Raw genomic sequence first — 25546 nt, 5'->3', positions numbered from 1 at the left:
CTCTCTAGTTCCAGAACTGTCTAGTTCCAGAATGTTCTATCACCCCAAACGGACCCCACACCCGATAAGCAGTTCCTCCCATCACGCCCCCCGCTTTACTTTTCTGACGCCCAGCAGATACTGCCCCAAGCCCTGTGGCGCCTTGCCCCCGATGGGTAGAAAACGCAGCGGGCTCTGCCCCTGCCCCTGCCCCCCTCCCCTCTGCCCGGCCAGCCTGCCTCCTGCATTTGACCCTCGCGTAGCCTCTGTCTCCTGCCCTTGCGCCACCTGGGGCCATCCCCCCCCCCCCGCCCCCAGCGTCCAGGACTCAGGGACCGCGGGTAGCTGATGCGGCCGCGAGAGGGGTTCTGCTCTCTGGTGGAGGTTCTGGCTGGTGACCCTTCTGCACGTCCCCATGGGCTGCCCCTACTCGCTTGGTACCAGCTCAAGGCGAGGCCGACCTGGCCGCACGGGGCTCGCGGCCAGATGCCAGGGTTCCCCCCCAAAATGGGCAAATAACGCGAAGGCTTCTCTCTTCACAGGCCTGCTCCAGCCACAGATCAGGAAACAAGGTAGGTGGGGAGCAGGGCCGTCCCGGTGCCTGTGCCTCAGTGTCCCGAGTGGAGCCCAGTCGCGTGGGAACCGTTCGCCCCGCGATTTACTGTTTGGGGGTCGATTGCTACCGTCCTGGGGAGTCAGAGAGGCTTGGCTTGCCTGTCCCTGCGCAACTCCGGGGCGCCACCGACCTGATGCCCCAGAGCTAAGCCACACGGCAGGCTTGACCGGAGCCAGGCCCCCAAAGCCCGGGCTTTGTAACGCGGCCACGGGCGCGGCGTTTGCCCGCGGCCTGTCTCAGGGTCCCCGCCTGCTCCAGATGCCAGGAAAAGCCGCTCTATGTGCTGGGGGTCATGGAGACCACCCTCAGGTTCAGGGCTTTGCTAGAATTGCCCACAGAATTCAGCAAAGCTGTCTCGCTTACAGTTATGGTTTAATATGGTGGAGGGATGAGTACAGGTGAGAACGGGCACAAGGAATGTGATGCCCGGGCCCGGAGAGGCCAGAGGTGAGCCTCCCGGTGTGGTCTCCCGGGGGGCTTATCCAGGCAGCCCTCAGCTCGCCCGGCAATGTCCCCAACCAGGGACGCTACGCCCACGTCCAGGGTGTTTCCTGGGGGCGGTCCCTTACGCTTGGCTAACCGCTCCCGTGGCTGAGCTCAGTCTCCGCCGTCCCGAGGTCCCGCCGATACCCCCAACCTACATCCCGCTGTTAGCCTACGCTGTCTCACACGACCCACGGTCCCCAGGGAAACAAAGACACTCTTACCAGACGGGGCACTCCGAGCGGTGGGGCTCCGTCAAGCACCTGACTTCGACTCAGGTCATGATCTCGCGGTCCGTGAGTTCGAGCCCCGCGTCGGGATCTGTGCTGACAGCTCGGAGCCTGGAGCCTGCTTCACATTCTGTGTCTCCCTCTCCCTGCCCCTCCCCAGCTCACGCTGTATCTCTCTCTCTCTCTCTCTCTCCCTGTCTCCAAAATAAGTAAACATTAAAAAAAATTCTTAATCTAAATGGTCTTAGACCAGTACTGCCCTGGGCACACCGAGTGGAGGCAAGTTCTCGGTGCCTTTCTGACAAGATCGTCTCAATCCGTGTCTTCTGGGGGTGAGTTTCACCCACAGACACAGAACGCACAAGGAAGTCCCGCACCACGAGCGAAAGCCAGCAGATTCGAGAAAAAGCAGAGTTAGACCCTCCCCTGAATCCTCAGGTAGGGATGATGAATTAGAAGTGTTTAAAATTGTTAAAGACCCCCAAAGAAGAAATTGTAGGAAGCTACCGGGTGGACACGCAGACAGACAGGTGGGTGAATAGGTGGGCGGAGGGAGGGACAGAAGGATGGGTAGCTGGGTTGAAGCTTCCCTCTGGTCCGACTGGTGACGTCGGCCCGGGGCCCGTTCTCCTGACGCACCGATTGAGGGGTCCCCTTTGGAAGCACACCCGGAAGGTGGGTGGCAGGCAGCAGACCTTGGTGGGCTGGTCCCGCTCTTGCTGCCGAGGGCCCCCCAAAGCCGGGTCGGATCGTGCCGTCCACGCGTGCACACGTTCCCCGCATTCTTTCTGTATTTTTTAAGGATAATCACGTGTTTTATTTGTATTTATGTATTTGTTTTAACGCTTATTTGTTTTTGAGAGACAGAGCACAAGTGAGGGAAGGGCAGGGAGAGAGAGAGGGAGACACAGAATCGGAAGAAGGCTCCAGGCTCCGAGCCGTCAGCACAGAGCCCGACGCGGGGCTCGAACCCACGCACCACGAGATCATGACCTGAGCCGGAGTCGGTTGCTTAAGCGACTGAGCCACCCAGGCGCCGCCCCCCACCCCCCCACTGCTGCCCGAGTTCTTTAAAAACAGTAATAACAGCCTGGCCTGTGTTTATCCCTCTCTAGCATGTCCTGAGGTGACAAGACTACAGAGAAGGACAAGACAGAAGATTCCAGATGGCAAGAAACCTCTGTCAGACGCCCTCTGGTCCTGGACCTCCTCCCCGCCTTGTCCTGACGCCCCTGTCTTTGTAGGGGGCCAGTCCCCCTCATCCATCTCTGAAACCCAGCATCCTTTTGAGCTGCTTGAAAACGTTTTTGTTTTGTTTTGTTTTCAAACAACGCGGTATGTTCCAGAAAAGGACCTGGTTCTCAGCCCTCCACACTCACGAGCTCGCGGCCGAGAAGAGGAAGACGGCCCAGGGCATGGCCCGTGTGCCCTCGACGGCTTCAGAGACCCCCTCCTCGCCCTCAGCACCACCATCACTGCACAAAGTCCTGGTTCAAGAGCCTTCTCTTGTTTGTCACCTGGCCCACCCCGGGGCCACGGATGCCCGCCAGCTCCTTGGCCGGATCTGGACTCGTTCTTGTGCCTTTTCTCCTAGAACACCCCCTGCGGCCCTGGGCACGTGGCCCGGAAGCTCAGCCCCCCCAGCAGCGCTGTGCCCCGGGGACCTCCCGTCCCTGCACCTCATGGCTTTACACTTGACCAGCTCCCCTCGCCTTCATCTCCCGAACTTCTTTGGGATTAACGGAGTCCACGATGGCACACGCGAGCTGCTGCGAATCACCCCCGCCCCGCAGTTGCAAACCCGCCCCCCCTTCTAGAACATTCTCAAGCCCCTTTAATGGACGCCACACCACAGGGCAATCCTGATCAATACCTCCTACTGAGGGAATGAAGTGTCCCCGCTTTCCTGACCCCCCCCACCCCCCCACTCCAACACAGGGTTGGGATGAGCCCCTCAGGTTCCCGCCATGGGAAACCGGCTCTGAACCGCGATACAGGAAGATACAGGTTTATTGCAGGTTTTGAGTGTTTTGAAGTTCACTTGGGAAAATAAATCCCAGTGGCCTGGATGCTACGAAGACCTGCGGTCAAAGGAGGTAAATTTACCTTGGACAGAAGTCAGACTTTTCTAATGTGGTCCGCACGCCCGTCAGGGTGGCCTTTAGAGGTAGTGAGTTCCCCGTCCGTGGAGGCATTTAAGAAAAGGCTGGAAAGTGCTTACAGAATGTGGTCCTCTGCGGTCCCCTCCGATCCTCGGAGTTTCTGTTTCTATGAATCTGAACAAAGGTTGAGCGGGTACCTTCTCCAGGCCCCTCTTCCCGGCCCCGTCGCTGGTTTCTTAGCGGTCTAGTTCAAGTGCCCTGGGTATGAGGTTCTTGGCCTCAGGGGAGATGCCGGAGGCTTCTTGACCTGGGCGCATCGAGGTGTTTTGGGTTATTCCGATGCCAGGAGGGAGCTGGTGGTGTTTGGTGCTGAGGGAAGGGAACACCCGACATTTTGCCCCGTGGGGGAGGCTCCTGAATGTCCTGAACGTCACGGAGCCGTCCCGCGTCCAACGCCAGAGGCTCCGCCTCGAAAAACGCGGAGTCTGGGAGCCGAGTTGGGCCCCGCATCTTCTGGGTCGGCGCAGCTCTGCCCCGGGAAGGCCGGGACGCCTGGGGGGTGGGTGGAGGGGGGGTCTTACGTTTGTGTTTCTGCTGTTTCCCAAATGTCAAATAAAGGACAGGACCGTGTTCCGGGCCCAGGCGTGTCACCCGGAGCCTGAGGCGGCCGAGGCCAGCGGATGGGCCTCTCCAATTTGCCCTCCGACAGACCCCCACAGCCCCCTGTTCTGCCTGTCGCCTGCCCCTGTCCGGAGCGCCTCCTTTTAGGAGGGTGCCCTGGGTGTCCCCAGGGCCGCCCCAAACTCCAGGCCCGGGAGGCGGGCCCTGTTTGCGGGGTCCGCGCGGGGCCTCCACAAACACAGTAACCAGTAACCGGGGGAGGAGGCCGGAACCGGCTGCAGGCTGAGCGCGAGGAACTGAGGCCGTCCGCCCGGTGCGACAGTGCGTGCCTGCGGAGGCAACAGAGGGACGGACCGAGGCCTGCAGCCACGCAAGAAACCCCAACAGGGACCAGCTGGTTCCCCGCGGCCCGCCCGCCGCCCCTCCGGACCACCAGCAGCCACGGACAACGGGCAAGTGGGGCCCGGGACCCCAGCTCGGCTGCCACGGCGGCCCCTCCAGGATAAAGAGAGGCCCGGGAGGCCGTCCCCAGGCGGGAGAAGTCCCACGGCATGGCTCCCTCCACACGTGTCCACGCGGGTGGCTCCCAGCGGCTTCGCGAAAGATGTGTCTCGGGGGCAGTTCCGGCCAAGATGCAGTGGACCCCGAGCCCCCGTCACGAAGGGACGCCGGGCTTCCCTCCTGTGACACGTGGGTCGTGTCCTCGGTCGTGGCTCACACGCTCATCCTAAGGACGGCCAGTGTTGTGGTTTTTATACCCAAAGTCGTCGTGATGTTCAGACATGGTTTCCACGGGCTTTGGGGGATTTGTGTGGAAATAAAGAGGCAGCAGCTGAGAAGGGAGGGTGGTCACTGGTGTCCTCTTCCCCGAGGTGTGACGCTGGCCTGGGTCCGGGCGCAGAGGGGCGGCCTGGGGCGACCGCGGCCGTGGCCCTGCCGCTCTTGCTTCAGGGGGGGGCCCCGGGGCTATCCCTAGGGCCCCTTCCGGACCTGCCTCTCTGTGACTCAAGTTCCCTTCCCGACCCCAGTCCGCTCTGGAACCAAGCAGGGTTAGCAGGTGACAATGGTAATAGTTTAATTACTGTATGTATATAGATCATTATTGCCTCTTCTGGAACAGAAGACTATTTCCTCTCTACGCTCACACCGTTCCCGACACTGAACTGGGGAAGGGTCCCCACGCTCTCCAGCTCCCGGGGATCCCCCCTCCCCCCGCATCCTGTGACCTGACACCGGGCAGTCCGGCCGGACCCCGCGGGTGAAGGGCTCACCCCCACCTCGGGCGCCAGTCGTGAGGGCTGGGCCCCCAGGTCACCCCCATGATGTCCCACTTGGCCAAAAGCCAGGGGCTCCCACAACCTTCCCCCAGCAGCTCACGGAGCTCAGGGAAGAGGTTTCCTTGCATCTCACCTGCTGATGACAAAGGGCTAACTCGGGAACAGCCCGAACAGGGGCGCGGGCCAGGGCCCCGGTGTGTCAGGGAGGCGGGGACCAGGTGCTTCTCTCTGGTCACACATCACATAGCCCAGAAGAGGAGCCTCGGGTGCCAGGAGCAGGACGGGTGTGCACACAGGTCACTGGAGTCAGGAAGGCGCCCGTCCCGGCCGCGGTGGTGGCTTCACCGGGCGGGTGGCACGGGGGTCACAGGTGCCACTCCCATCTGGGGGTGATGGGGCCACACGTTTTGTCCCAACCCACCGGGTCTCTGATTACCCTGAGGGGGTTCTTGAACCCTCATTCGTTCATTCATTCATGCATTCATTCATATATACACTCATTCATTCACTCACTCATTCATTTCTTCATTCACCTGCTGGCACCCGGCCTACTGGAGAAGCTTGACCCCTGGGGACTAGGAGGAGAGGCCGGGCCCTGTCCCGGAAGGAAGGGTCCTCTCTGGTCTGAGACCGACAGAGAAGCAGCAGTTAGCAGGCCAGCGGGCAGGTCGCGGGTGTCCCCGGTGGAGGGCCCAGCCCAGGCGAGGGCCCCAGGGGCCGGCTCAGCAGATGTGGGGGTTCCAGTGGGACCCAGTGCTCAGTGAGGACCTGACCTCTCTCTTTGCTAAATTTACCATCGGTGGCATTTAGTACACTCGCGATGTTGTGCAACCGTCAGTGCTATCTAGTTCCAGAACATTCCATCTCCAGCAGAGGGAAACCCTATCCTACCGTGAGCAGTTGCCCCCAGGCCCTGGCACCCACTGACCTACTTTCTGTCTCCGGACCTTTCACACAGAGGAAATCAAACACTTCGCGACCTGTGGGCCGTTTGGGGACAGACGTGGCACACAGGTGGGCCGACACCAGGAGGCCACTGTCACCCGTGGTCTGGGCTCCGTGCCCCACAAGGAGGCTCCCCGGAAATTCTTGCCGCCCAAACTGGGTCACAGGCCACACCCTGAAGCCGGCTTCCACACCTGCCAGCCGGCCAGGCGCCTGGCGGGGCTCAGGGGTCAGGGGTCCAGCCATGCTGTCAGTCAAGGAAACCGAGGCCCAGAATGGGCTGGAGGTGGGAAGAGGAAGTGAGGGCCACGCCCCCCACGACCTTCGCACCAGGTCAGTCCTGGATGGGGCCACGCAGGGAGTCCTTCCACACCGGTGACGACAGGATAATGGTGCTCCCCTCTCCCTCGGCTGTCACCGCGGTTCCTGCCGGCAGAATCGGGGGAGGGAGGTCATGGAAGCCGCAGGGACGCACAGGGCAGGCCGCGGGGGTGAGGGTGTCGGGACAGGGCAAGGGCAGTTCCCGCTCCGGGTCTCCCCCAAGCTGCGGCTGGCCACACACGGAGGGGAGGGGGGGGGCGTCAAGAGAGCCAGAGCCAGACGGTCGTCGGAGCGCGAAAGGGAGACTGAACTCAGGCCCGGCCGCAGCGGGCAAGCGCTCCGTGTTGCGTCCGGGGACATGCGGCGTTCCGTAGCCAGAGAGAGGCAGCCCGGTGGCCAGAGAGTCGCTGAGGGGAGACACGAGGGTTGGGGGGGGGGGGGGGAGTCTGGCTGAACAGACTTGGCAGGATTCTCACCGGCACCAGATTCCTAGGTCGAGCGCAAGGAGGAGGCCCCGTTGAAAAGGAGCTCAGCGGGGCCAGGCGACTTTGGTCGAGGAGGCAGCCTCCGCCGGGGCAGCAGGGAGGTGACAGGAAGAGGGTAGGACTTGTGACCATGTGTGGGGCCCCCCGGATAATCCAGGGGAGGCTCCCGGCCACAGTTTGCGGGGATGGGGACATAGTGCCCCCCTTTGGGAGCCCTCATCAGGCCTCCACCGGCCGCTTCCTGAGCCGGGAAAGGACAGGATTCTGGGGTCGGGGAGCAGGGGTGGGAAGGCCCCAAGCATAGGGAGAGAGGCTCTCTTTGGGTTTGAGCCCCCACCTCCAGAAGGTTTCATGAAGGGAGGTGGGGAGAGGGAGGGGGAGGCTGCCCTGCCCCTACCCCTCATTTACCTGCTCCCCTGCGGTCAGAGCTGGTGCCACAGGGTCTTTGCACATCCTGTTTTCACTTCCCTGAACCCCTTTGTCTTATCCAAGCCTCCTCCCTCTGGCCTGCTTTGCCTAAATCACTGTGTGTCCGCTTGGACGGCCCCTCCTCCAGGAAGTCTTTCTGGTTCCTCCACCCCCTCCCTCTACACAGGGAGGGCCAGGTACATCTTATTCTCCGCTGCATCCCCAGTACCCCACAAGGCAGGGCCCACGGAAGGCAGGGGCCCCCTAAACGGTAGGGGAAGGAACGAATGAAAGAGGAAGGCAGGAAATCGGTGATTCGAGCCACTTGGGACAAACGGGGAAACTGAGGCCATGGGTGAGAGGGAGCTGTTACAACCCGAAGATGAAGCCCCTGGCCCTGGTCTCCGGAGGCCTCCCACCCCTGCTCCCCAACCCCGGAGGAGGGCGGCGAGGCCCTGAGGGGCAAGGGTGGGGTGGGGCTCACCCAGCTGGCGAGAGGCAGAACCAGAGGATTCTTAACCGGTGGTTCCTTATGTGTGTCGGGGACTCTCTGGTGTGTGGGGGCCGGGCCCGCCCTGGGACCCTTTTGGGAAGTCCTCAGGGTCAAAATCACGCACGGGCAAAAAGATCCATTCGCAAAGACGGACAGATGGATTTCACTGGAACAGAAGACAAGAGAGAACAACCCGCCTCCGGGGTGCCGGAGGCTGGGGAGGGATCGTGACGGCTAGTGGAGACAGGGCTTCTTTGTGGGGGTGATGGAATGTTCTGGAATGAGAGGGGGTGGTTGCAGAACACTGGGGATGCACCATATGCCAGTGAATCATTCACTTAAAAATGGCTAATTTGGGGGGCACCTGGGTGGCTCGCTCGCGGAGGCGTCCGACTTCGGCCTCGGGTCTGATCTCACGGTTCGCGGGTTCCAGCCCCCCATCGGGGTCCGCACGGACAGCGCGGAGCCTGCTTGGGGTTCTCTCTTCCTCCTCGTTCTGCCCCGCCCCGACTTGCAAGTCTCTATCGAGGTAAATAAAGAAAAACCTTAAAAAAAAAAAATCTGTGGGAAGCCCAGACCGTGTGGAATTCAAACTTGAGGGTCTGTGAGTGAAATCCTTTTATTTTTTTTAATGTTTATTTATTTTTGAGAGAGAGAGAGAGGGACAGAGCGTGAGCAGGGGAGGGGCAGAGAGAGAGGGAGGCACAGAATCCGAAGCAGGTTCCAGGCTCCGGGCTGTCGGCACGGAGCCCAACACGACGCCGTTGGTCTGTGTCTCACTTTTCAAGCCGCTGCGTGGGGCCGGATGGACGGACGGACGGAGAGAAGGTTTGGGGACTGACTTTTCTTTTTCTCTCACAAGGGGGCGCTAAAGGCCTCCGGGGCCGAAGGAGCATCTTGGGGCTGGCGGGGAGGCTCCATAGGGGGCCCCCCCTGTTATTACCAGCAGCGCCCCATGTGCGTGGGAGCCGTGGGCTTGGCCGGCCCTGCCCTCCTCCCTGCACCTGCTCACGACCCCGGGGCGGGGACACAGGGCACGTCGCCTGCCCCCCACCTGCAGGAAAGACGGCGAGGGACCCAGCATGGCGTGGTGACCCCCCCCCTCCAGTCTAAGAGGATTCATGCTCAGGGGGGCCCACTGTGCTGCCCCCAACACGCCTTTCCTTCATCCTTCGCTGCCGGCGAGGGACACAGATGGGGCCACCGTCCCTGAGGGAGGGCACGACTGGCAACACGGGGAGGTAGTGTGTTGGCCAAGAGCCGGGAGCCCGACGGGGCGGCCTTCGAAGCCGTCTGCCTCCCCTTGCAGACAGCAAGTGGCTCCGCTGTGGCCCCGCGTGGCCCCCGCGGCACCTGCCCACCGCCTTCCACGGAGGGGCCCCCACGACAGATCTGCTCGACGGAAGCAGCAGAATCGTCCACACCTCAGGACAGCGCCGCCCGAGGTGGTGGCCCCGGCCTGCTCGGCCCTGCGTAAGCGCCTGCCCTGGATGTCCAGGGGCGTCCCTGGAGCCATCTCCCCCACGGGGGCCCCCGGAGCCCCTCCCCTGCCCCACCCCGGGTGCCCACCCCTCTTGACCCTCTTCCCCGCCGCCCACTGGCCCGGCCAAGCGGCCTCTCGCCCACCTGCTGCCGTCGGCCGCGCCTGGTCCTGAAGGTGGGAGCGGACGGGCCAGATTCTGCTGGGGGAGCGAGACAGGGCCTCTGTCCAGGGCCAGGCCGCGGACGAAATCTCAACCTGGGCACGTCCCCGCCCGAGGGGGCCACGGGCTGGAAATTGCCGGGCACAAGGTGACTCCAGACACCAGCTCCAGGCCCACGTTCCAGGGTTTCAGAACCGCTTCTCTTTCTGGGGGACACACTTCAATCCATGGGAGCCACCCTGGGTGCAAACCGCCCGTTACCCCTCTGCCACCCACTGGGCCCCGGGGTCCCTCCGCTGCCGACCAGGATCCAACCAGAACGTTCTGCTCTCTCCTCCCACCGTGCCCCTGACACCCTGTGTGGAGCCCTCTCATTCGGCGGGCGAAACGCTCTGCCCGCGGTCCGGGCTCAGCCCCACGGGCCTTCCGCTTGTCCCGAATCCAAGCCTCCTGTCTTCCCGACAGACCGGTTTTAAAACTGGGGCCCCCACCACCCCTGCTCGGGATCAGTAATTTGCTAGCACAGCTCACAGGGCAACAGCTTACTTACTAGATGACCCGTTTATTTTTTAGTGTTTATTTATTTTTGAGAGACAGAGCACGAGCGGGGAAGAGGCTGAGGGAGAGGGAGACACAGAATCCGAAATAGTCAGCACAGAGCCCGACGCGGGGTTCGAACCCACGAACCGCGAGATCATGACCTGAGCCGAACGCTAAGATCAGACACTTAACCGCCTGAACCCCCCAGGCGCCCCAAGACAAACACCAGTTTCAAACCCTTCCTCCGACGAACTTCACACACCGCAGCCAAGATCTGAGCCAACCGACGGGCGGGAGGAAGGCAACCAGTGGTTCCCATAGTCTGTCCCCCCAAATCAAGAAACAGGCACGACGACACCCCTACTTTGCACAAGGAAAAACCAGACGGCATCTCCAGTAACGGGGTGTCCCCAGTCTCTGTGGGTCAGGGGTCCCGACGTGGCCCGTCCGGGTCCGAGGCTCAGCGTCACCCGGGAGGCCGCGATCCAGGTGCCAGCCAGGCCTGGGTTCTACCTGACGGCTCCACTGGGGAGGGGTCCGCTCCTAGGGCCACTCACGCGGCTGGTGGGCCTTCTTCCTTGCTGGCTGCCCCTTGCCATCTGGGCCTGTGACATGGCAGCTCGCTCGTGAAAGCCAGCAAGGGACAGTCCGCCAGCAAAACGGAAGCCACAGTCTTCTGTGGCCTGATGGGGGGACGGACCTCGTCACCTCCGCTGTATTCTGGTGGCCAGAACCCCCTACTGGGCCAGCCCACCCTCGAGGAGCGACAGCAGGGGCAGAGATCAGAGCCTGCGGGCCAAGGTCAGACTCAATAACTACGTTAGCCCCAGGCTCCGCGAAGTGCCTGCACCGGCCGGATGCCCTGGCTAGGTGTGGTGTGGCCCCAGAGGGGCTCCCCGTGGACACCCCTCCCCAGGTAGGAGGGGGTGGGGCCGAGTGTTTGCAAAGCAAGGACACCTGCCCGTTATCCCGAGGAGACGCTTGGACAAAGCGGATGTCGGTTCGTACCCGGTCTCACTACTCCCTCCTCTCCCACGTCAGGACAGACGTCATCTCAACCCTCCGCAGCCATCGCCCAGCGCCCGCCACAGTGCCCGGAATGGGCGAGACCCGCTCAGCACTGGCTGGATGGGTGCCGTCCACCGGTCCCTGGGCCCCCGGGGGGTCTGGAGGCCATCTGGTGCCATGTGGCAGACGGGTGCGGCCTGCCGACCTTACACACGTTACGCACACCAGGGCACCCCCGCCACGACCGGCTCTGTGCCACGTGACCCACGGGGCCGTGCCGCTCAGTCATCACCTTGAACCCCAAAGGGCCAGACCAGGTCCTGGGCTGGACGAGCCGGCCGTAAAGGACAGTCAGGGACGAACGGGGGAGACCCGACCGAGCTCAGCAGTCAGTGAGCTGAAATTTACTGAAATGCTAAGACTTGAGGTTGTTCACCCAAAAGAGATTAAAAAGGAGAGACGGTAAGTCGGATCTCAATGTTTTCCTTTCAGTCAAAGTAAAAACAGAACACGAGTGAGGAGAGATGTGCCCCTGGGTGTAGGGCACGAGGTAATAAAAGGATAGGGCACCACTGACCCCATAGCTCCAGCTCCCGGAAGAAAGTAAAAAGTATTCCCTTTTTGGAACCACGTGCCAGACCCAGAGGCAGCAGCAGGGGGAACAAGGACCCCCCATCCCTTCCGAGCGGACGGGGTGGACGGGGTGGCCTCTTGTCCGGCGTCCTCACGCTGGGGCCCTGGGGCCCGGCAGCATCTGAGGCGGCACAGAGGGACAGAAGGCCCCTCTGACTTCGTTCCAGCTGTCTGGAAGCTTCCATCGCGAGCGAGACCTGCCAAACCCCAAGATCAGGGCAGCCTCCGAGGCCCCCCAGGTCTGCCCTCGTCTTCCCAAAGAGCATGGGGGCAGCAGTGGAAGGGAAGAGACACGAGAGCCAGGCGCGGCCATGGCACTGGGTGGCCACAAGACTGGCCGCCCCGGTCGGGGCCTGAGCACAGGAAACAGCCACGTGTCGGGGAAGCGGGGCTTTATTTCCTTTAGGCACATGCACGTGTGATACACAGAGCTCGCGGACAGGTACACGGCGGGACCCACCCTGGCGCTGGGGACGGGCCTAGGCACACGGGAGGACACCTCGGGGGGGCTCCTCCCGCCCCCGGGCCAGGCTGGCCTCTGTCTGGAGAACTCCTCTCGGGCTACGGAGGGGCCACACAGATGTCACTCGCTTAACCCAACCCGCGGCACAAGTGCAGAGCACGCGGCCAGAGAGCCTCGTTTTGGTGAATCCGGGACCTTGGGGCACGTTCCCTGGGACGCAGGGCCCTGCTCGAGGGCGGCACCTAGTGGCAGGTGCGGGCACTGCCCCTGCAGCCCCTCCTCCACCTTCTCTGGCCCAGCGGGGAGGGTTCGGCCGGCCGCAGGAAGCAGGAAGCCTCAGGGGCTCGCCGGGCACTCGGGGGACACTGGGCCTTCGCAGAGCACTCTGGGGGCGACTACCCCACAATTCGGAAGGCAGCACTGGGACGGGAGGCAGGGGCGTGGCTGGGCTGTGCGGGTCATCGCGTGCGCTTTGTGACAGGCGCGGCAGAGAGGAGCGAGGGGCAGAGACGGCTCCTGACCCGGCACCTGGGGCCGCCTGGGCCTCAGAGAGGGACAGACACAGCTTCTGCATCAGGGTCCCGCGTCCAGCCTCACGCCCCCTCGCCACCTGCCCCAAACCGACGCCTCAAGGGCTGGGCCATCTCCTCGGCTCGGGCCCTGGTGCCAGCTCAGCCCCGGGGGCGCAGCGAGGGCTGGGGACCGAGGGGACTGGGTCAGAAGCTGCCTCTCGTCTCTAGAAGAGGCGGGACCTCGGCGTCCGGCAGAGGCAGGTGAGACCCCCCCCGCCCGCCCCCGGGTTCCGAGCTCAAGGCCCAGGCCTTGCACGCGGCTGGCCCTGGGCCGCCTGGCCGGCTCTGTCCCGCGGTGCCGAGCGCTCGCGGGGCTCACGGGGCTCCCCAGGGGACGCTGACCCGGAAGCCGCAGGACAGAGGGGCTGAGCCGGGGGAGGGCGGCCTCGGGTTCCCGGCCCCGCGCCCTTCCCACCGGGGCCCTCGTCGCGGGGCTGTGGAGGGGCCGCCCGCCCACCAGGCCCTAGCGGAGGCCGCACCCCCCGGCCTGCAGCTTCTCCTGCCCCATGGCGCACACCAGGTCCTGCACGAAGCGCATCTCGGAGGCCACCTGCTTGGCCAGGGCCTCGTAGCGGTTCTCCAGGCGGCTGAAGCGGCGCTTGAGCCCGCTGGCCCCCAGCAGGGCGCCCTTGGCCTCCTCCTGGGCCTGCCGCCGCAGGGCCTCGGTCTTGTGCAGCTCCTGCCGCAGCCGCCGCAGGTCCTGGCCGATGCTCTCGTTCTCCTCCCGGTACCAGGCCTCCTTCTCCTCGTAGATGGCCGTCAGCGCCTCGATGTCCTCATGGAACAGGCGCCGGCTGTGCTCCAGGCCGCGCAGGCCCTCCTCCGCCGCGGCCACCTCCTCCAGCACCTTGGAGAAGCGCTCGAAGCTGACGTACGTGTTGTTGGGGGGCATGCTCGAGTGCGACTTGATGGTGTACTCCTTGAGGCGCGCCGTCTTCAGGCGCCGCCGCTCCGGCTTCCGGCCGCCGTCCTCCCGCCGCACGTTCCGCCGCCGGATCGCCTGCGGAGGGAGAGGCGGGGCCTGAGGCGGGCGGGGCCTAAATAAAGTCTTACCGGCACATGGCCCCGCCCCTTCGCGGGGGGGGGGGCGGGCCTGGTTCTGGCATTTCCCTGCCAGAGACCCAGGGGAAGGAGACAGGGACCGCCTGGCCCTTCACAGAAGACTGCCGCTCCCCGCCGAGAGGCCACCCCGTTCTGGAAGTTTCTGTGCAGGGAGCCGTGCCGTGTGCAGAGGGGCTGGGGACCCCACCGGGTATCACACGGAGGGGCTCCCACACCATCCCCGTGCACACCCCGCCCTCTGCCAGCCGGGTCCACTCCCCTGGGCACCCTGCCCGACACTCAGGCCTTGTCACACCTGCCGTCCTGGAGAGGGAGCAGCCCTGCCCATCTCACCTTGATCCAGGAATGCTCCAGGCTCTGGGCGATGGTCATTCTTCTCCTAGAAAAGCAACCCCCCCCCCCACCCTGGTTAGTCACACGCCCGCCACATCCCCGTCCTCCCACGAGGCTGGCGGGGAGAACAGAATAGGGAAGGGGTTTTCTGCGCCCTCCCCCTGCAGCTCAGCTCCCTGCCCCTACCTCAGACGGCTCACAGACACTGGCCCCCTGGGGACGCCCCTCCAGGCAGGGGCAAGTCCCTGAAATGACCTGGGAACTACCTGCACCCTCAGAGCATCCGCTCCGATCAGCCAGCAAGGAGCCCATCAAGAGGCCTGTTGCTCTGGGGTCGTCACGCTTTCCGAGCGGTTTTGTTACCGGGGGCGGGACCTGATGCTGGGTCTCGCCAACTCAGGCGCCCAAAGGAGGGACAGGCAGGTGGCAAGAATGGGCGGCTCGGGCCAGGGAGGACTCTGGCCAAGAGGAGCACCTCTCTGGGAAGGAGGGCTCCGTGATGCCAAAAGCTTTAGTCCTCCCTAGGAGAAGAACCCCAGAAGTCTGCAATTGCACACGAAACCTACCTTCAACAGGAGTCACAGCTCTCAACCAGGATTCTCAACAAGGATCCATTCACAGCTCTTAAAGCCACGGCGGGGACCGAGCTAAGCCGTCCACGGGCCCGCTGCCAGGCCGTGCCCGACTCCCAGTGACGAGGAGGGGACAGCACGAGGATGTGCTCTCGGGGACCAGCGGCCTCCCCTGCCCGCCCCCCGCCCGTGCCCTCTGCCCGGCCAGCGCTCCTACTTGGGGTCTTTGACAAGCAGCCGGCGGATGAAGTCCTTGGCCAGCTCACTGGTGTTGCTGAAGTACTCCTCGTCGAAGTCGTAGTTCACGGCCGAGATGTTGGTCAGGGTCTCCTGCTTCGTCTCGCCCAGGAACGGGGAGGCGCCGCTCAGACTGGAAGACGGGCACGGGGCTCAGCGGCCCCTGCACTCACCCCACCGACACTCCGCGGCCTGCGCCACCCCTCCGGGCCTCCCGCGCACCCCGGCCCCTAGCCTCCCACCACACAGCACAGAAACCTCGCGCCCAGCCTCCAACGGGGACTCAAACGAGCGGACAGAAGTCTCTAAGAAAGCTCGAAACACGTCCCCCAAATGTTCAGCGATCAGAGGCCACACTGACAACCCGCGGGGGAATCCCGGCCGAGTGCGTCCACACACGGTCCGGGCACGGCCCGAGAGACCACACAAGGACATCGTGGGCCTTCCTGATGAGCCGCGCTGGGGGGGCCACACCCCCGCCCCCTGGGGCTCTGGGCACGCGGCACTGTGACGGACAGGGAGGAGTACTCATCTGGGGGCACCCGGGGGGCTCGGTCAGTCAGGCGTCTGACTCTTGATTTCAGCTCAGGTCACGATCTCACCGTCGTGAGACGGAGCCTTGGGTGGGGGCTCTGCACCGACCGGTGGAACTCGGGATCCTCTCTCCCTGTCTCTCCCTGCCCCTCAGGTGCTCGCGCTCTCTCTCCCTCCCTCCGAGTAAACTTAACGACGACGACAAAAAGATGCCAGTGTCATGGGAAGACGGGTGAGGGGCACAGAAACCGCACTGGTTTTGTAGCTGTTTTGAAAGTCTAGCCTTTCTTCAATACTTAAGAACCTAAAACTAGGGGCGCCTGGGTGGCGCAGTCGGTTAAGCGTCCGACTTCAGCCAGGTCACGATCTCGCGGTCCGTGAGTTCGAGCCCCGCGTCAGGCTCTGGGCTGATGGCTCGGAGCCTGGAGCCTGTTTCCGATTCTGTGTCTCCCTCTCTCTCTGCCCCTCCCCCGTTCATGCTCTGTCTCTCTCTGTCCCAAAAATAAATAAAAAAACGTTGAAAAAAAAAAAAATTAAAAAAAAAAAAAAAAGAACCTAAAACTATGAAAAAACCCATCATAAGGCACCGTCAGGGTGGATCGCTGTGCCACCTGACGAGGGAGGAAAACGCAGGGGGAGCCTGCCTGGCGCAGGGGTGGAGGCGAGGAACAATCCAAACGCGGCACCCAGGGAGTGAGGCCGGGCCGGGCTGCTGGCCAGCAGGGAGGGAGGACACACGCGGTCCCCACTCGGCCCTGCGCCAGGGGGTGTGGGGCCTTCTGAACTCACACCTTTCCCTCCTGCACAAATTCATTCACCCACCCAGCCACCCAGCATCCTGCCCCAGCAGGGCCCCAGGAGAAGCAGGAGGCCCCAAGCAGGCACTCACAGGATGTAGGTGATGACACCAATGCTCCTGGAGAGAACACACGAGAAGGACAGTCAGCTCAGTGGCGGCGGTCAGCACCCGAATTCCCAGAATCTCTCAACGGCTGGGGATCCAGAAGCCCACGGCCCCCTCTCCTTCAGGGTCTGCAAGGCCTCCACCGAGGGCCTCTGTCTCTCCCACCCTGGCGTCTCAGGGCGAGATATGAGCTCATCTGCCCACACCACCTGCCAAGGCTCAAATTGGGGGGGCTGGGGGGGGGGTGCAGATGTGGGCTCGAAGGCGGGTTGACAAGCTCTACGAAGAGTGAGACAACCAACGTTTCGGGCTTTGAGGCTCCCAGTCTCTGCTGCCTGTTTCATTTTTAACAACGCCTTAAACACAAGAAGACCACTCGGGACCCACAGACCCGCTCTGGCCGCCGGGCCATCGTTTGCTGAGCCCCGTTCTAAGTCGACGGTCTGTCTTGCCCACACCCAGCAGATGGGCCCCATCCCCGCCTGCGGCTGTGGCCTGGCAGTGCTCACGGATGGCTGGGGGGGTTCGGGTGCTTCGTCCCGGGGGCGTGGGCCAGCCCCCCACCCCCACCCCAATCCCCCGCCACTCACCACATGTCTGCCTCCAGACCCAGGGGCTCGTAGTTGACGATCTCGGGAGCTGCGGGGACCGGGAGACAGACGGCGTGGGGTCGGACGCCGGGTACACCTGAGGCAGCCCCGGGGACGCGGCCACGGAGAGTGGGTGGCACAGCCCGCCTGCAGAGACCGCCTGGCGGGGGGCGGGGGGGGCAGGAGGCCAGACACCAGGGCTCGGGAGAGGACACCCGAGGGCGGGACCCAGGCCCGAGGCGCCGCACGGAGCCGTACCCACGAACTCGGGGGTGCCGAAGATGTTCTTGAACTCGTTCCCCGCCTCGATCTTGTGGGCGATGCCGAAGTCGATGAGCTTGATGCGTGGGTTGGGCACGTTCTTGTCCAGCAGCATGATGTTCTCTGGCTGCGGGCGAAGGAGGACGCCGCTGCCCAGCCGGCCCCGCACCCCCACCGGGCCCAGGCCGAGGCGGTCTGCGTCCCCCCCACCCCCGGCAGCAGCAGCCCGCGGGCGCGCTCCGAGCCGGAGCCCCTCGCCGCCCCCACGCCCCAGGTCACCCGCCCCGGCCGGGCCCCCGCTCGGCTCACCTTGAGGTCGAAGTGGGCGATGCGCTTCGAGTGCAGGTAGTGGACGCCGTCCAGGATCTGCTTGAGGAACTGGGTGGCCTCGTCCTCCGTCAGCGACTCCTTCTCCGCCAGGAAGTCGAAGAGCTCCCCGCCCGAGACCAGCTCCAGGATGAGCACCACGTCTGTCTTGTTCTCGAAGATGTCGTGCAGCGTGATGATGTTGGGGTGCCGGATCTCCCGCAGGATGTTCACCTCCCGCTCGATCTCCTCCCGGCTGACCCCCCGCCGGCTGGACGACAGGCGACGCTTCTTGATGAACTTGGCCGCGTACTCCTTCCCGGTGCCCTTCTGCCGGCATTTCCGCACAATGGCAAACTGGCCGCTGCGGGGACAGCGGAGTGAGCGGGACCCCGCGAGGGCCGGGGGGCGGGGGAGCGGGAAGGTTGCAGCTTTCCAGAACCTTCTGGGACTGCACCTCCCAGCCCCGCCCCTCCGGGAGTCCACACGGCAGGTGCAATCTGGTGGCTGCGTGGCATCTGTGTGCCACAGAAGGAAAGGGACACAGCTCGGGGTTTACGGAAGGGAGCTGGAGTCCACCGTGGGGCCAGGAGAAAGCGGGTGACAGGAGACACGCTGAGGACCCGCTCGGCGGGCCCGTGCCGCTTGGACGCGCACAGGTACTTCTGCGTGGGCAGGAGGCCAGGGGCTCGCACCCATCACTCACCACCCTATACGCCACCTGTGTCTCAGGGGGGCAGAGGGCTGGGGCAGCCAAGAGGGGGTCTTTACTTTTAAGTGACACAATTCTATACAAACTCGACTTTCCAGCCTATTTCATCGTGTTTAAAAATCTAAGAGACAAGAAATAAGCCATTGACTTTGAAGGAGCTTCTTACACAACCGGCCAAGTAAAAGGCACGCACCCATTTTCAAGCTGACAAAGAGAGGACAAGGGACTGGAGCCCGCGCCCACAGAAACAGGCTGGCGGTTCCCCGAGAGGTTAAGCACCGGTTCCAGGCGCCTCGGCAATCCCGCCCCAGGTGTCCCCCCAGGAGGAAGGACAACACGAATCCACAGAGAAGCGTGAACACAAACCCTACGTCAGCAGGATTCACGAGAGCCTAAAGGGGGACACAACCTGTGTCCATCGGCAGATGAATGGACACACAACGTGTCCACCACACAGGCACAAGTCCCTCCGCCACCAGCAGGAGCGAGACGCCCGCCCCCGCCGCCCCGCGGACGGACCCCGAACACGCGACGCTCAGGGAGGGAACCGGATACGAGAGGCCACGCGGGGGTGTGAGTCCACGTGTGTGAAACACCCAGAACAGGCTCCTCCACGGACGGGGAGGGGGCTCGTGGGGGCCGGGGGCGGGAGTGACTGCTGATGGGGACGGGGCTTCTTTTTAGGGTGATGGAATGTTCTGGAATTACTTGGAGAGATGGCTGCAAAACCCTGTGAATACACCGACGATCACTCACTTGCACACTTGAAAGGGGTGAACTGCACAGTATGTGAATTACATCTCAAGACAGCCGCTACGAAAAGAGAGACAGAAAGCCTATTCGGGGCACTCTGGGGAGCTGTCCAACGTCCAAATTATTCTGCTATCCAGGAACTTAGTTACATGAACTTACTTTAACTCAAGAGCTGACTGAAAAAGGCCAGACAGCAAATATTTTTAGCCTTACGGGCCATGTGGTTTCTGTCATAATTCTTGTGTGTTTTTACAACCTTTCAAAAAAAAATAAAGAACCATTCCAGGCTCCCAGGCAGGCAGGACCACACTAGGCTGGGCCGGATTTGGCCCGAAGGCCACAATTTGCTGAGTCCACGTCAGCGGGGACCAATTCCAAGACAGAAAGTACACGTTCCAGACAGAAAACTTCACGGCACCTCCAGGGCTCGAGAGAAAACAGGCTACATGAGATCTCGGGGAAATGAGGGAGAGAGTGCAGAGGAAGGAAGGGCAGAGACGGGGGCGGCCAGGCCCTCTGAAGCTGGCAACGGCAGAGGGAGGGCAGGCCGGCCAGAACGACCCTGGGAACAGACAGAGGTTGGGGCGCCTTTGCCAGGCCAACACGGACCTCAAAAAGACCAAGGGACCCAACCGGGGCTGTCCGGTAAGCGGACCTACCCACGGCTGGGTCACAGATGTGCTCTACGCACACACAGTTGGAAGATGGGTGAAGTTCAAGGTGGGTCAGTGGGAGGCGCAAAATTAATACTGACACGGCGGGCTGAACAACAGTCCCTCCAAAGACACCCACGTCCAAATCCCCAGAACCTGTAAATACAGCACTCTCACGACAAAAGGGACCTTGCAGGAGGGAGCAAGCCAAGGCCCCTGAGACCCTGGGGGTGACCCTCGGTGCCCGGGGGGGTGCCCAGTGTCCTCAAGAGGTCCTCACAGGAAGAAGGCAGAGAGACGGGTGGGCCCCACGCTGCTGGCCACTGAGGACGGAGGAGCGGCCGAGAGCCAAGGCTGTGGCATCGCTGGAAGCCGGAAAAGGCCGGAGAGGGGTCTCCCTGGGGCCCCGGGGGGTATCAGGCCCGTTTTAGACTCCTGACTTCCAGCCCTTCTAGGCCACTGAATCACGGTGAGTTGTTACAGTGCTGACGGGAGAGTCAAGCACTGATCTGAGAGCCAAGTGCACGGGTCAGCCGAGAAAGGCAAAGCGTTCCTGATCAGGCCTCGCCCCGTGCCCCCTGATCTGCCACAGCAGTCTCTTGGGACATTATGCTCCTGCCCCCCCCCACGTCTCCACTAACACTCCCCCCACCCGAAACGCCTGCCCCTCTCCTCTGCCTGCACCTGCCCGGCTAATTCCTCCAGGCCCACCTCCCGTCCCACCACAACTCCCCCATGGTAATGACATCAGATGCCAAACATTCACCACGTAGCATTGTGCTAAGTGCTGGACCTGTGGCCTCATTTTCAAATACAAGGATTGTTTTTTCCCTGCTTTGCTTTTTTTTTTTTTAAGTTCATTTTAAGAGAGAAAGAGTGTGTGTGAGCGGGGAAGGGGTGGGGAGGAGAGACAGACAGACAGACAGACAATCCCAAGCAGGCCCCATGTGGCAGCACAGAGCACGATGCAGGGCTCAAACCCACGAACCGTGAGATCTGGCTGTGCCATCCAGGCGCCCTTCCCCTGCTGTATCTAAGCAGAGCCAACAAATGGAGACAAGTCAGGCAGAGCTCATGGGAACAGGAAGAGAGACACTACTAAAGGGCGAACCGTGTCCCCCAAAAGCCCATGTGTCAGCCCTAACCCTCAGCACGTCAGAATGGGACTACCCAGAGACAGGGCCTTTCTAAAGAGCTGATTAAATTAAAATGAGCTCACAGTGGGGGTGCCTGGGGGGCTCAGTCGATTGAGCATCCAACTTCGGCTCAGGTCATGATCTCGCAGTCCGTGAGTTCAAGCCCCGCGGCGGGCTCTGTGCTGACAGCTCGGAGCCTGGAGCCTGCTTCGGATTCTGGGTCTCCCTCTCTCTGCCCCTCCCCCACTTGCACTCTGTGTCTCTCTTTCTCTCTCTCTGAAATAAACATTTAAAACAAAAAAAAAATGAGCTCACAGGAGTGGACCTGAATCCAATCTGACCAGTGTCCCTGTAAGAGGGGAGTAGGACACAGATGCACAGACAGACGCACAGCCCTGTGAGGCCACAGGGAGACAGTGGTCGTCTGCACGCCCAGGAGAGACAGCTCAGGAGGAACCAGCCCTGCCGACGCCTTGATCTTCAGACTCCCCGCCTCCAGCGCTGGGAAAGCACGACTGCCTGCTGCCCCCAGTCACACTACCGGGCCGCGCGAACCGATACGGGCACAAACGCCACTCTACGAGGCAGAAGCCAGAGCGAAGTCCACACCTGTCCACCCACAGACTAAGTCATTTCTCGAGACCATCAACGTGAACTCCAGCTAGGAAGAAAGAATCCCCCGACCCCTCCCAAAGACACACACACATACAAACTTGCTTCCGGGTCATTTGTCCCCATGGCCCCTGGGACAAGAAAACGTGGCCCTGCTTTACTCATGGTCCTCGTCAGCACGGTGAGGCCCAGAAGCTAATTTGCCAAGACGGTTAGCGGTGACACCGGGGGAGACACAGCTGGGCTGCGGGCCCCGCCTTCAGGGGTGCCAACCGAGCAGGGGACAGGATACTGTCTGGGGCACAAGGACGCACACTCTTTCCAACGTGCAGAGCCACAAGTCGCTGGGACACCTAATGGGCCCGTCCCAGCGTGGGCAGGTGGAAGCCAAATAAATGCCCGCCTCTGGTTCCAGCCCGCCTGGCCTTTGCAGGGCCTGGTCTCCAGACCCGAAGCCCACCTGGCCACTTGCGGTCCGCATGGCCTTGGGCAAGCTGCTTCCCTCCTCTCAGCCCCCGCTTCCTCATACAGTGGGGATGACGACCACGCCCCCCTTGTGAGCGACATCTATAATTTATACAAACTGCACCACAGCCTGTGCGGCATCCGCTGCCTAATTCCTCATTTCATGTTATCTCCAAGCACCTTCCGGATCGTTACAGCGGCGCTGTCCCAGATGACAGCCACCGGCCACACGGTGGCCCGCCAAGCCAGTCCAAACAGAGATGTGGAGGACCGGGGGTGGCTCAGTGGGTTGAGGTTCCGACTCTTGATTTTGGCTCAGGTCACAATCTTCCGGTTTGTGAGGTCGAGCCCCGTGTCCTGCCCCAGTTCTGGGCTGGCAGCGTGGGGCCTGCTTGGGATTCTGTCTCTCCTCTCTGCCCCTCCCTCCCTCCCCCAAAGTAAATAAATAAATATTTTAAAAAAAAACGAAAAACTGAGATGTGTTGTCAGCTTCTAGAAACACACCAGATTTCAAAGGCTTCATAGAAAAACAGCGGTAGAATTTTTCCTTCGTAATTTTTACCGCACAAGCAAAAAGGTCATACTTCGATCTATCGGCTTAAATAAAATGTATTAAAATTATTAAAATTGACACAGCCACTACCAAATTTCAATATACTTCCTACGTGGCGAACATTATACAGGTTGCCTGGCTCTTTTTTCTTTTTTGTTCTTCTAATTTTTTTTTTAATGTTTTTATTTATTTTTGAGAGAGAGAGAGACAGAGTACAAGCTGGGGAAGGGCAGAGACAGAGGGAGACACAGAATCCGAAGCAGGCTCCAGGCTTTGAGCTGTCAGCACAGAGCCCGACACACGAACCATGAGATCATGACCTGAGCCCAAGTGGGATGCTTAACCAACTGAGCCTCTGAGGCATCCCTGGAACAGGGGTTTCTTTCTTTTTTTTTTTTTGATGTTTACTTATATTTGAGAGAGAGAGAGAGAGAGAGAGAGAGAGAGAGAGAGAGAGAGAGAGAATGAATGGGGGAGGGGCAGAGAGAGAGGGAGACACAGAATCCGAAGCAGGCTCCAGGCTTTAAGCTGTCAGCAGAAAGCCCGACGCGGGGCTCGAACCCACACACTGCGAGATCATGACCTGAGCTGAAGTCGGAGGCTTAACCGACAGACCCGCCCTGACGCCCCTGCCTGGCTCTTTGTTAATGGCTGCATAATATTCCATCTACGGGGGCGGTGGTTCCGTGGCAGCCACTGAAGAGGCTCCCTGTCCTTTGTCCATATAAATCCCTACAGCAACTCTCCCTGTTCTCAGGCCACGGGGTCACACGCGTACACATTCCCACTGAATCAATTCCCAACAGTGCAAATAGTGGATTAAGGGGAATATACACAGGACGTGTATATTTCCTTCGTATTTCCTTCGGACTTCTGCCGAGCCACCCTCAGGAGGAGGTCCTAACACATTTTCAACAAGAATGAGGTTTGGGGGGGGGGGGGGGGAGGCTCTGTTCTCTACCACTCTGTTATGGAAATTCCTAAAGGAGGGACTTCAGAATCCCAAACCGGCCTGAAATACTTTTTCAGCCAAGGCCTGATGCACGGCTCAGTTATTTACATTCCCTTTTGGTGACATCATAGGGCTGGTCAGCAGCGAACTCACCAAATAAGGTCTGAGGCTCCGGCAAGAAAAAAAAAAAGGATGATGTCTGGCTAGTCCAAGGCAGGGGTGCTCCCGGGGGACAGGAAATCAGCTGCCTGGCTGGAACGGGAAACCTCCTCTCTTTCCCACAAGAATGCTAACCAACTGGCAGGGATGTGGGCCCGGACAGGGGGCCTCTCCTGGAAACGTGCAAGGGAATCGGTCACCTCCCTCAAGAAAGGATTAAACAGAGGGACAGACCTTTACCACCTACCGCTCTCTCTCACGCCACACGGCAGGCACTCTGTTAGGGGCTCCATGTGCTTGATGATATTTTTCCCCAAGGGAAAGGCACAGAGAATGTCAGAGAAAGAATTGGCGGACGGGGCCGCCTGACCCCAGAGCCTAAATTCCTTCCACCAGCACACGGCACTGACTCATCCCGTCTTGGAGGGTAGGAAAGAGGACAGGAGGGGAGACGCCATCCAGAAAACCCCGCAACGCCTCCCTCCCGCCCCCGAGGCCCGCACAGAGCTCACCTGCCCAGCTCCTCCCCCATCTCATAGTAGTCCTCCACATCTTCCTGCCTGAATGTTGACATGGTGGCCGGTCGGCCTTCCGGTGCCTTCCCCTCCAGTGAAAGGCCGGAGACACGGTCTCAGCGAGTCCCTTAGCTGTGACCCTGGAGGAGACAGGGCAATAGGGAAGACGTGAGATGCCAGCCATTTCTCCTAGGGAAGAACAACCTGCCCTCCACCCACTCCCCAAGATAAGTTCCACGCTCCTCACAGAAGACACGAGCATGTGGCGGGCGGGGTACTTTCCTGTGTTCGCGCACTTACACACCCCACCCCCCAAAAGGGTGGCAACCCCACCGTGCCACCTTGGCCCCGCAACTCCGCCAGACCCAGACCTCTGGCTCCCCACACACTGCCCCAGCCTTTGTCTGCCTCTCCTTCCTAGGTTTCTCCCAACCTGCTCAGCCAAAGCCCACCCCTACGTTCCTGCAAGTTCCCCCACACTCGTCACACCCCCAAAGCCAGGGGCTCCCTCACTCCTACCCAATTTGCTAAGGTGCTCCAGTCCCGACACCCACCTCCCTGCCCATCAGCCACGTTATCCCCTCCTCGGCCTCACCCATTCCCCCCACAAGCCCCCTGACCGCCCCAGATCTCCTAAGACCTTGCGAGGCCGTGTGCTTCCCCCCAATCCTGAATTCCTCAGGAACTGAACAATGGCTTCCAAGCCCCTGCAAGGTCCCCGCCCGTCCTTGCCTCCCGCTGACGTCCACCGCCCCAAGGAGACTAACTCTTCCCCGCTCCTCCCAGGCATCCCTCCAGGTACCAGAGGCTCCCCAGCCCGTCTCCCCGGCCACATCTGAGAGTCTCCTCCGTTGTCCTCTCCCCCAACCTTCGCACACGCTCTAGGGCAGGCCCCTCCAAGGTCTCTCCCAGCCCCAACGACCCCGCTCCGGCGTCCCCCAGGCCGCCACGCCCCTCGCGAGCCCGGACCCAGTCCTTTCCCCGGCCCGCTTATCCCAGGGGTCTCCAGACGTCCCCCCAATGGCCCCCGAAGCGCCGCCTCGGCCTCCCCAGCCCGCCGGCCACGGGCCGCGCCCGCTCCGCACCCTCCGCGGCTCCGCGCCCCGGGCCGGCCCTCTGCCGCGCTGGCCACCGCCGCCCTCTCCAGCCCAGCCACCGCGGCCGCCGGGACGCGCCGACCTGCGTGACGTCACCGCGCCCGCCGGGGCCCGCCCTCGGGAGGCGGGGCCCGCCGCCCATTGGTCAGCGCGCCCGCCGCTCGTGACGTCCCGCCCCACCCGCTGCCTCCCAGGCCCCGCCCGCTGGCGTTCGGGCCCCCGAACCCGGATGCCGCCTCGCCACTGGCCGCCAGGCTCGTCGTCACGCAGCACATTGGCTGCAACTGACGTCGGTCACACTTAGGAAGTCGGAAGGCCGAC

At 62.0% G+C, this 25546-nt stretch overlaps 2 protein-coding genes across 2 annotated transcripts in view; one reads left to right on the top strand and one right to left on the bottom strand.

Moving 5' to 3' along the window:
- ATCAY (ATCAY kinesin light chain interacting caytaxin) overlaps nt 1–4128 on the top strand; it is a 30344-nt gene extending 26216 nt beyond the window's left edge. The window contains exons 12-13 of the mRNA XM_058729035.1: nt 522–551; nt 2424–4128. Of these exons, the coding sequence (XP_058585018.1) occupies nt 522–551; nt 2424–2433 (40 nt within the window). The 3' untranslated portion in view covers nt 2434–4128. The remainder of the gene's footprint in view (nt 1–521; nt 552–2423) is intronic.
- Nucleotides 4129–12161: 8033 nt separating this feature from the next.
- On the bottom strand, nt 12162–25331 carry DAPK3 (death associated protein kinase 3). The gene is made up of 9 exons (XM_058729016.1): nt 25214–25331; nt 24126–24268; nt 17622–17982; nt 17310–17439; nt 17052–17100; nt 16447–16473; nt 15004–15156; nt 14215–14260; nt 12162–13819 (listed from the first exon to the last, which is right to left on the bottom strand). Exons 2-9 carry the CDS (start codon nt 24185–24187, stop codon nt 13283–13285), a joined length of 1365 nt encoding a protein of 454 aa, XP_058584999.1. The 5' UTR covers nt 24188–24268; nt 25214–25331; the 3' UTR covers nt 12162–13282.
- Nucleotides 25332–25546: the final 215 nt, after the last annotated feature.

The sequence above is a fragment of the Neofelis nebulosa genome, chromosome 4, assembly GCF_028018385.1.
Source record: "Neofelis nebulosa isolate mNeoNeb1 chromosome 4, mNeoNeb1.pri, whole genome shotgun sequence".
Taxonomy (NCBI): Eukaryota; Metazoa; Chordata; class Mammalia; order Carnivora; family Felidae; genus Neofelis; species Neofelis nebulosa.
This window is presented reverse-complemented; position numbering and strand designations above follow the sequence as displayed.